At 28.4% G+C, this 12,228-nt stretch overlaps 1 protein-coding gene and 1 non-coding gene across 2 annotated transcripts; both read left to right on the top strand.

Moving 5' to 3' along the window:
* Positions 1–239: 239 nt before the first annotated feature.
* Positions 240–312, top strand: TRNAA-UGC (transfer RNA alanine (anticodon UGC)). Its single transcript has one exon. It is a non-coding gene; the product is annotated as a tRNA-Ala (tRNA).
* An 8,836-nt stretch (positions 313–9,148) lies between these two features.
* On the top strand, positions 9,149–10,962 carry LOC114176129 (polyol transporter 5-like). The gene is made up of 2 exons (XM_028061064.2): positions 9,149–9,394; positions 9,471–10,962. Exons 1-2 carry the CDS (start codon positions 9,292–9,294, stop codon positions 10,835–10,837), a joined length of 1,470 nt encoding a protein of 489 aa, XP_027916865.2. The 5' UTR covers positions 9,149–9,291; the 3' UTR covers positions 10,838–10,962.
* The last annotated feature ends 1,266 nt before the right edge of the window (positions 10,963–12,228 follow it).

The raw sequence follows: 12,228 nt of genomic DNA, 5'->3' as shown, positions 1-12,228 counted from the left end.
ATACTTAAATCCTAAATTTGAATGTTAATACTTTAGTTATTATTAACTTAATTTTGAATAAAAACATTCAAATGTATCACATCACTATAAAATTGATTTTAGCAAAATATATTCAACGGAAAATAGTTTTATAAATTCTATTTTATCAAAAAGGGTTCTATGTTTAATTCGTATCGATGTAATGCTTTTTTTTATTCATGTTTTGAATATATAATTACTTGCATGATTTTATAATAAATGGGGATGTAGCTCAAATGGTAGAGCGCCCGCTTTGCATGCGGGAGGTACAGGGTTCGATCCCCTCCATCTCCACTATTTTCATCTTATACATTATTATGAGTAACTTCAATGACTTTTCTTTTAAGAACATGAGTTTTTTTATAAGAGAAATAAAATGGTATTGTAGCATGATCAAGACAAGTTCAGAAGTGCCTACTTATAATATTAAACATTAGTTAATTAAAATTTAATTTATTGGTGACACAAATTTAAATTATATGACAATATTCTATATTTATAATATTTCAAATAATATAACACAAAAAATGTTATTCTTTAAAGTATAATAACTTCTATATTCATTTTAATGATTTTGTCACATTCTCTCATTCACTTTGTGATTTGTTGTTAGAAAAAAAAAATCTTTCTTCATACATTTTTAGACTAACTTGATATTTACTTAAATATATAACAAAAATATAATGTAATATTATCTTTTGACTTTTACAATAAATAAATATAATAACTTTTTTCAGTTTAAAAATGTTAGAGAAAAATAGAGACAAAATAAATAAAATTAATCACACAAAATTATTGTTATAACAAACAATAATAATACACACAATACAAGAAAATGTTGTAACAAATGATAATAATACACACAATACACTATGAGAAAATGATGAAATAATGACCAAATTAAGAAACAAGAAATAATTAATCATTATATTAAATTAAATATAATTTTATAAATAAAAAATTATTCGTGTCTAAAATAAGTTATATTATTAATTAAAAAATATAATTAATTTTGTAATTAGATTTTAAATTGGTAACTGATATTAGCAACTTATTATTAATTCCAACTTAGTTTCAACACTTGTTTATATATATATATATAAAATTCTAAGATACGAATTGATTTTAATCATGATTTTCCAACTTAACTTTGTTTTTTACACATTTTATATTTGTATCAATAACTCTAATAATGTTGGAATATAATAATTGATGTAAATTATCTAATTATGTATTATTTTGTTGTTTTAGGATGATTACGAAACAAATTTTTACACCCATATAAGGTGAAGAACAAGTTAAACATGTTTATGAGGTTGGTGAATCAAATAACATTCATACGAATGTAGATGATGATCCAACTCAAGTAAAAATCGAAAGTTCATGTCAAAATTCAAACAAATGATAATATTGTTGAAAAAAAAACACACTTTAGTAACATGAAATCACTATAAGAAATAAAAATAGATGGAAAGTGAAAATTCACTTGCAATTAATGTAGCTTAACTTTTGGATAGTCAAAGCAAGAATCGTAAACACTTGACCTATTGCAAACTTCGAATAATTCGAGACATCAAACAAACTTATGTTCATTTCAAAACAAAAAAAAAGTAGGGAGTGAAACAATAGTTGTTGGCAAATATGTATTTAATCAAGAAGCATCAAGACATGTACTTGTTAAGATGATAGTTATACATGAGTATTCAAAGTCGGTGGTTGATCACATGAGATTTAAGAAATTTTGTCTTGCTTTACAACTTTTATTCAAGGGGATTTCTTGATACACTATAAAAGTGAGATTATGAAGACTTATAATGAAGGAAAAAAGAATTAATGAAATTGTTATCAGAGAATCAAAGCGAGGTTGCAATCAATTTTGTAGTTTTATTTGGACTTATGTAAATTTGAGTTTATTTTGACTTTGTTTGAAACTTATGGTAGCAATGTAATGTACTTTATTTGATTTTATGCTTAAAGTATTTTATTAAATATTAAAAAAAAATACTCGTAGATATTTACGGATATTAAAAAAATATGCGAATACTCGCATAACGAATACAAGCACAGATATAGGGATAAATACGAGACAAATATTCATGCAGAATGGGGTACGAGAGAATTACTACCTGTACCCTATGATGCACATATACAGATAATGTATCATATACAACACGTATTTGATACGTCAATACGCTAATTTTGAAAATAATAGGACATGACACGTGATATATGCATATTGAAAAATATATAATTTTTTAAAAAAGAATATGGGAAGTATATGATCATTCTTGAGTAAATCAAAATTAAAATCAAATGTATTAAATATTTTCAACATAAAAATTTATAAATTATTGTCGTCATAATAGTATTATTGTTTTATATATTAGATACTTCATTGATGAGTATAATAAAATATTGGATATAAATACGTGTAAGACACAAATAGGTGACACAAATTGAATTATCGGTGCATCATAACCTATATCCTGTTGTCTTGTTAACATTTGTTTGATGTAAAAGATGGGAGAGCTAATTTTCTTTTAGTGAAATTATAACTAGCACCCTAAGGATACTGTTAAGGTATAATTAATGATATTTGGTTCTATTATATTTACAATGAATTATTCAATAATTAACTCTATTAATTAAAATAATATTAACATTGTGATGATGATGGTAAGATTATACCTTTTTATGATTTTTTTTTTCATTTTGTTCATAATGCTTTATGTCAATCTTTCAAATTAATTTTTCTTGTTTGTTTTGAATACTTTATTTAACATGCTAATTAATATTTTTCTGTATTGATTCTATTAGTAGATGGTAAATTGCACTGAAAATAATGGTAGAGACAACAGCCATGGTGAGAGAAATTTTAATTTGAATGAATTATATATAGAAGATAATTTTCCAAATAATGATTGTTTAGGAATAGTTAAACATGTTGAAGATTTAAAGGAAACAATCATTACACAGAATCCTTTGGTTGATGAGGTTTTAGAAAAAATCGATAAAATTATAAATTTTGAGAAGATAAACGTTGTGTCTTTTGTTGATCAATTTTTTCTTATGAAGAAGAATTGTACTCCTTTTATAAAAGATATGCATATCAACATTAGCAAATGTAGATTTGTTAAGTGATATGAAATTGTAAATAAACATTATTTTTTTAACAACATTTAAAATGTAATTATTTAATTTAATTTAATTTCTTTTTACGTGTATGGAATAAATTATTAATTATAATAATGTAATATTTATAGATATTTTTTATCTTTTAAATATGACAAAACTATATTAATAATATTGAAATTAAAATTTATTTAATATTACAATTAATTATATATTTTTTTTTAATCTTCGACCATTACTGATTATTGTTAATGAGTGTCATAAAAACACCGGATAGCAGCACCGTTTCTTTTAGAAAAAACCCGATATCAGAAATTGTTTCAATGGTTTATTTATTTTAATTTATGTATTTATTGAAAAGAATGTGGAATTTTCTTTTATCCTTTTTCTTCTTTTTCCCAAATAGAGATTGGCGTGTGTCCTCTCCTCCACTCGAATATTATGAATCCAGAGACGGATACCGATGGATTCCTATCCTGTCATCAATGAAAGTGAAGTTTCCCTGCTTCTTTATTAATGTTTCAAAACTATTTATTTAATGTTATTTCAAATTACTATTAATATTTCTTTTGACAATATATTAGTCTCATGAATTGTTAAATATAATTATTGACGGTATTAACTAAAAATAAAACAGTCTTTTTTACTTTTACTAGATTTTTTATTTCATTATTTCTAGAGATGGCAAATAAATCCGTGCCCGTGGGTATCACCCGAACCCGTCCCCGTTTTGACGGGAAATCCCCGCTTTGACTGGGTATGGGTATGGGTATGGGTAATACCCGAAATTTTCAACTGGGGATGGGGATGGGGATGAGGATATATATATACCCCCAAATACCCGTCCCCGCTTAAATTACTAAATTATTTATAATTTATTAAATAATCTAAAAAATATATATAAATAAATAATATATTTACACATAAAATATAATATAATATAATATAATATAATATAATATAATATAGTATATATACATATAAATAAAATATACTTTTATATTTATATATATATATATATATATATATATATATATATATATATATTTACACATATACATGTAATATAATATAATATAATATAATATAATATATATACATAATAATATAATATAATATATATAATATATACGTATAAAACAAATTAATCATTTAACTAGTGAGATCTTTTATAAACAAATTTATAACATTACAAATTTATAAAAATTTAAAAGAAATATATATATATATATATATATATATATATATATATATATATATATATATATATATATATATATATATATATATATAAATAAAAGCATAAAATATCTACGCATATACATATAATATATATACATAATAATATAATATATATTATTATATTTATATTATTATATAATATAATATAATATATACTTAAAATAAATATATATCTATATATATATATATATATATATATATATATATATATATATATATATATATAAACATAAGATATCCACACATATAATATATATACATAGTAATAATAATATAATATATAATATAATATAATATATATAAATAATTATATATATATATATATAAACATAAGATATCCACACATATAATATATATATATATATATAGTAATATAATATATAATATAATATAATATAATATAATATATATATATATATATATATATATATATATATATATATAACATATTTCTCATTCTCTTTGTTTTTTGTTATACACTTTGTTTACTCTCTCAATTGTCTGGTTTGTTTTTCAAGATTTAATTTTGAAGGTAATTTTTCTTCTTCTTATTACATAATTTTTACTCTCTGTACATGGTTATGTTCAAATAGGTGTTCCTCAATTTCATTCTATGAAATAATTTTTAGGTTACACATTTGATTATCTTTATTTATTTATTTATTTTCATGAAAATGTTTGACTCTTATTTTGTAGCTCTTCTTTTTGTTACTTTGGTTATACACTTTTTTACTCTCTTTTAATTGTTTTGCTTGTTCTTTAAGGTTTAAGCAGATCTTCAAGGTACTTTTCCTTTTATCATAATCATAATTATACATTTTTTTTTCCGTTATGTTATGTTCAAATGGATATTCTCAAATTTGGGTCACACATTTAATTATCTTTACTCCTTTATGATAATTTTATTTATTATTTATTTTTTGTTTCATGATAATGTTTAATTCTCAATTTTAAGTGCTCAATTGCATAAATCCTTAATTTAATTCAAGATCAAAAGATGAAGAATCTATGTTTAAATTTGAATTATTATTAATTTAATTTTGTTATTTGTGCTATTTCGTTTAAGTGGTATAATATAAATTTTTAATAGTATAAAAAATATTTGAAATATTTTTAAACTTGATTATTGGTTTTCCTTTTATATTTTGTTAAAAAAGAAATTAACCTTGTTACTTTGTTTGATTTTTTTTTGTTACGTATGTTAGTTTCTAGAGAAAATGAGCACAGGAGATCGAGATTTGCAGGTACCAAGTCCACCACAGTGTTCACAACAACCAACTCCCTTTCAAAGTTCCAATAATGACAGTCAATCTCCATTGAATCCATCTACGCAAACACCTTCAGAAGTTCATGATGAAATACATTCAACAACACAAGTAGAGCCTGAGAAAGGGAAATTGAAAAGTGTTGTGTGGGAACACTTTGAAAAGATAAAAGTTGAAGGAAAAGGGGGACAAAAAACACTTTTTTCTAAGATTTCAAGTGGCAAAAAGGAATTGGCTTGTGGAGCTTATAATGAAGAAAATGCCAAGAGGGAACTTGCAACAATGATTATATTGCATGAATATCCATTGTCAATAGTGGACCATATTGGTTTTATTAGATTCGTGACAACAATTCAACCATTATTTCAGCTTCCTTCACGAAATACGATAAAGAAAGAGATACTCGGCATCTATGAACATGAAAAACAAGTTGTTATGAAGTTGATAGATACAAATAAAGGAAGAATAGCAATTACATCGGATATGTGGACTGCAAGCAATCAAAAGAAAGGGTATATGTCTATCACAACTCACTATATTGATGACAATTGGACATTGCAAAATACAATTTTGAGGTACACCTTTTTTAATTTATAAATTTTCCAGTAATTTTTTTTATGCACCTCTAGAAAGATTATATGTCTTACAAAATATTGCTTAATTTATAGGTTCATTTATGTTCCCGCACCTCACACAGCTGATCGACTTTGCAATGTATTAGTTGATTGTTTGTTCGATTGGAATATTGATACAAAATTGTCTACTATCACTTTAGACAACTGCAGCACAAATGATAGCATGATTGAAAAAATTAAGGATAAGTTGAAGTTGGACACACTCATTAAGAAAGGGTCTTTGCTTCATATGCGTTGTTCAGCACATATCCTTAATTTGATTGTGAAAGAAGGGTTAGCCGTCCTAAAAGAAGGGGTGGAAAAAATTCGAGAAAGTGTAGCATATTGGACAACAACTCCTAAAAGAATGGAAAAATTTGAGGAAACAGCTAGACAATTGCGAATTTCTTTCACTAAAAAGTTAAGTTTGGATTGCCCAACTAGATGGAATTCTACTTACAAGATGCTTGATATTGCCATATGTTATAAGGATGTGTTTTTTAGGTTAAAGCAACGTGAAGCTCAATACACTTCTTTGCCAACTGATATGCAGTGGGAATTTGCAAAGGATGTTTGTCGAAGGCTAAAATTATTTAATGACATCACAGAAATCATTTCTGGCTCCAAATACCCAACTGCCAACATCTTTTTCCCAAAGATTTGTGAGATCAAGATTGCAATAAATGATTGGGTTAAATCTCCTGAGATAACCATTCAAAATATGGCAATACAAATGTTAAAGAAATTTGAAAGTTACTGGAGTGTTATTCATGATATATTGGCAATTGCTTCAGTTTTAGATCCAAGGTACAAGATGGACATGTTAGAATATTATTTTTATAAATTGTATGGTAATGATTTTGATCTGAAACTTAGTAGGATTCGTCAAATGTGCTATGATTTGGTTTTGGAATATCAATCAAAAAAGAATGAAACTTCTTCTTATAGAGCTACATCATTGGAGTTGGGAAAGGATGTTGATAATGATGCGAATGAATTTTTAGAGTTTATGGCAAAAAAGAAAAAATCTAGAACTACAGTTATGAAAACAGAGTTGGATTATTACTTGGAAGAAGATAATTTGCCGGTTACACAAGAATTTGATATCCTATCATGGTGGAAAACAAATGGGTTAAAGTTTCCAACCCTTCAAGCAATTGCAAGGGATGTTTTAGCTATTCCAATAACAACTGTAGCTTCTGAATCTGCTTTTAGTACTGGTGGTCAGATATTAACTTCTCACCGTAGTCGACTTCATCATATTACTATAGAGGCTTTGATGTAAACAAGAAGTTGGATATGGAACTCAAACCATCTAGGTAAGTTACTCAAATTTATTAATATTTTTTGTTAGTATTTTTTGTGAATTCTCATCTAATATTCTACATTTGGTGTTTGTAGGTGTTAAAAAATTAAAAGGAAAAGATGTTCTCATGAGTGAAAATGAATCTGATGAAGAAGGTACATTATATTCTAGTAATTAAAATTTTCAATTTCAATTATTATATCATATCTAATTTTTCATTTTTTTTCTATGTGTAGGTGGATCGAATGCAAATGAAACCACTGATCATTTGTAAAATTAATAAATATTTTGGTTATTATAAAATTTTAGTAATGTGTAATTTTTTAGCTTTTATATAATTATTTGAATTTTATTTAGTTGTTATTTGATACTTTAATTTGAGATTTATACTATTATAATATTTTTCTTAATATTTGACATCATGAAAATCAAAAAGAGTATGTTATTTTAATATTGAATATTTTGATAGTATCATGATTCCGTTGGTGTGATTTTTAAATTTTTTTTATAAAAAATATTTAATTGATATATGGAACAATAAAAAAATGGGTATGGGTATGGGTATGGGTATAAGAAAATACCCGTTACCCGGTGGGGATGGGGATGAGTCAAAAGTTGTATACCCGTTGGGTTTGGGGATAGGGATGAATTTTTATTATGGAGATGGGGATGAGATCATGATACCCGTACCCGCCCCGCCCCGTTGCCATCCCTAATTATTTCTTTTAATAAAATCGACAACTTATTTTTTAGTTAAAAAGTATTTTATTTATCAGTTTCGGGTTAATAAATTAGTTTATTGATTTCAAACATTAATGGTGAAACCAACCTATATTTTTTTAATAAGTTATTTTATCTAAACCAATTTATTAAATGTATATTAATTAAGTTTCATTTTTCTTTGTTTTATAAATTTAAACAATTACTACATTAAATTTATTTTTTTACAATTTTTGTTATGTTTAATTTTCACATATAATCGTAATCTTAATTTTTTTTTTCAATTTAAAGTGCACAAAAGGATTAAAAATGATTGAATAAATAGTAAAAATAGTAAGTAATTAATAGTCCTTATAAAATTAAAATGGAACAAAAATAGTTATTTTTCAAATTCTTTTACATTCCTCATTAGTTATAACTTTTTATTAACATGTATTAGTATTAGTGAATTATAGACTCTTTTGATTAGAAGAGAAGTATTAAGTATATTGAATGGCGCATTCAATCTAATGTCTGTGTATGTCTAAGTACTAGCTAGATATTAAGACTAACAAACAAATTTGAAAAATACCTAACAGCAATACACGTCTAAATAAAACAAGTGTTAAATAAAACTTTAGAATATATTTCTGATGTTAAAAGAGATAAGTTTAAATATAAAAAAAATACTTTTATCTAATAATACTATTTAAAAAAATAATCTTATATATAAATATAAGAAGAAATAAATTAGAAATGTATGTATTTATTATGATATAAAAACAAGACATTAATGAAAATTAACTGTTATTTGTCTGTTATATGGAAATGGAGGATTCTCTGTGCATTAATAATTTTGTTAACTTGGTATGACTTAAAAGAAAAAATACGGAAAGTGATTGATTAGATATGTTTTGGAGGATACTATCTGTGGTGTTGCTTTTTATCTTCTCTTTTTTATCTTCTTCCCAGTGCTCCTGCTGTCTCAGCTCTCATTCTCACTGACAAGCAAGCAATGGAGAACGGCGCCGTCAAACAAACCCCTCCCGCTCGGCTCAACACCTTCACACTTCTCTCCGCCCTTCTCGCTTCCGCCACCTCCATTCTGCTGGGCTACGGTGGGTCACTTAATCGCTCAATCTCTTTTTTCCCTCATTTCCTTTTACTGATTAGAACCTGTGATTGGATACTCAGATATTGGGGTTATGAGTGGCGCCGCCTTGCTGATAAGAGAGAACCTAAAAATATCGGCGGTGCAAGAGGAAGTGCTGGTGGGCACACTCAACGTCTTCTCCCTAATCGGATCACTGGCCTCTGGAAAAACCTCCGATTACATCGGAAGACGCTACACAATCGTCTTAGCCTCATTCACGTTCCTGGTGGGCGCAATCTTGATGGGCCTGGGCCCTTCCTTCGCATTCATCTTATGCGGTCGAATGGTGGCAGGCATCGGCGTGGGTTACGCCCTCATGATTGCGCCTCTCTACACCGCCGAGCTCTCTCCGGAAATGACACGTGGCTTCCTCACCTCTCTCCCCGAAGTTTTCATCACCCTAGGGATCCTCCTCGGCTACATCGTTAACTTCTTCCTCTCTTCCCTCCCTCAACACATTTCTTGGAGACTCATGCTGGGCCTCGCAGCACTCCCCGCAATCGCAATCGCTTTAGGCGTCATCGCCATGCCCGAATCCCCTCGCTGGCTTGTCATGAAAGGAAGAATCCCACACGCCAAACGCGTTCTTCTCAGAATCTCAACTACTCCCGAGGAAGCTGAACTAAGGCTTCACCAGATAACAAAAGGTGCAGAACCGGGCCCCGAGAATTGGCGCGGCCAGGGCGTTTGGAAAGACCTTTTGTTACGGCCCACTCGGCCCATCAGGCGGATGCTGGTTACTGCCGTCGGGATTAATTTTTTCATGCAGGCCTCCGGAAACGACGCCGTTATATACTACTGCCCGGAGGTGTTCAGAGCTGCCGGGATTCACAGCAAGAAGCACCTTTTCGGGGTTAACGTCATCATGGGAATTGCCAAGAGTTCCTTTGTTTTGCTCTCCGCACTCTACTTGGACAAGTTTGGGAGGAGGCCTCTTTTGCTGTTGGGCACCACTGGGATGGCCGTGTCGCTGTCCGCGTTGGGCCTGGGCTCCACGATTCTCCAACGCTCCAGTACGAAGCCTCTTTGGGCCGTTGTGGTCAGCATTGTGGCCGTGTGCGCCGATGTTTCGTTTTTCTCTATTGGGCTTGGGCCCATCACCTGGGTGTACTCGTCAGAGATATTTCCTTCCAGGCTTAGGGCCCAGGGGTCGAGCCTTGCGATTTCGGTGAACCGGTTGGTGAGTGGGGTGGTGTCCATGACTTTCTTGTCTATTTCGGAGAAAATAACGTTTGGAGGGATGTTTTTTGTGCTGGCGGGGATTATGGTGTTGGCTACGGCTTTCTTTTATGTGTTTATGCCGGAGACCAAGGGAAAAACTTTGGAAGAAATGGAAACTCTTTTTGAGGATATTAAGACTGATAGGAACATAGTGAAGGAGACGGAGACGGAGATGGAAGTTGCTTAGAGGAGGGGTTGTTGGTAAAATTCAGGTATCTGTCGTGTTAGTGTGTTTACTTTATCTCTGTAATTGAAAATTGAATAAAAATATGTATACTGGTAACGTCGCATTTCAGAATTTATTTAAACAAATTCTAAACACCATCACTTATAACCGCATACAATTATTCGCGAAAATTTGGTTAATAGTAGTGAAATTATTAGAACTGTACGAGGCATAGAGGGAAGTCACATTTACCGAATTGTCCTTACTGCATCCAAAAGTACACAATAGCTACTAGCTTTTATCATAAAGTTATATTATTCGTACCATAAAAATATACAGTTTTTAATAGGATATTTTTTTATTTAAGATTGAACAAGTTATTTGTTTTAAGGTAAACGGAGGGAACAGGAAATTGTGAAAAAAATTCGATACTAGCAGAAGAGTGTTAGATATTTATTATTTGTAAATGTTATGTTTACCACGTCAAAAAAATTCTTAGTTTTATGGTATAACAGAAAATGTGATTGTTTATAATTTAAGGAAAAGTTAACATATTATTATTTTTTAATTCTGATAAAGATTAGGTGAGTGTGAAGCATATTTTGTTAAATTTAGTGAAGGAGGCTATTGAGTACATCCCCTACACTGCTAGATAGAAGGAAGTAAGAATCGCGCATGAGTGTGAACAGACATGGAAATTTGACCAGCCTATAGGGCTTGATGGCTAAGAGTAAAAAAATCATTCAACCAAAAAAGTTTAGATGACAAAAGAAATAAATTATAAAGTCAAAATATTGGGAAGATTTCGTGGATAATTTTAAATAACCAGTCTTCTTTGGAAACGATTTTTTCTTTTTTAAACATTACTTAAAAAAGATTTTTTATATACATAAAAATAGTATATGATTAACATTGATATTATGATATTCATTTCACATTTGGTTCAGCAACCAGCATAATTGTAGGTTTTGTACTCGAGGATTGATCCATATACATTTAAAAACAATTGAAAAAAAATTCTCTATAATTTTTTTTAATTTCAAAGTTCAATATATCTTATCAAAACAACTATTTGATGCAAGTATAACCATTAAAAGAAAAACTTAAAGATTAATTATTTCTTATTTCTTACAAGTAAATACAAAAACATATTATTAAAAAAAATTATAATATTAATAAAATAATAAATAAAAATATTTAGTCATATTTCAAACAAACAATTATATGTAATAATAAAATATTCAAATGATATAAAATGAATGCATGTCATTAAAAGGGTCAATTCCAATCTCTGACCCTAGCAAGCAATGGATTGTACAAAGTGAACCTCTGCAGACCAGTAGATTTAAATGTCAAGACATTTTTCACGATGAACTAACTTCCATCACAATTCTACATTCTCATCCTTAATC

The sequence above is a fragment of the Vigna unguiculata genome, chromosome 3 (assembly GCF_037176805.1).
Source record: "Vigna unguiculata cultivar grain cowpea cultivar isolate G323 ecotype 2 chromosome 3, ASM3717680v1, whole genome shotgun sequence".
NCBI lineage: Eukaryota > Viridiplantae > Streptophyta > Magnoliopsida > Fabales > Fabaceae > Vigna > Vigna unguiculata.
The sequence above is the reverse complement of the archived record's forward strand: the minus strand, read 5'-3'. Positions and strand labels throughout refer to the sequence as shown.

Bases quoted from the DNA above. Each gene is read 5' to 3' on its own strand.
- LOC114176129 (XM_028061064.2), top strand. From the start codon at position 9,292: ATGGAGAACGGCGCCGTCAAACAAACCCCTCCCGCTCGGCTCAACACC. The intron at 9,395-9,470 runs GTGGGTCACTTA...TTGGATACTCAG, and splicing joins CTCCATTCTGCTGGGCTACG to ATATTGGGGTTATGAGTGGC.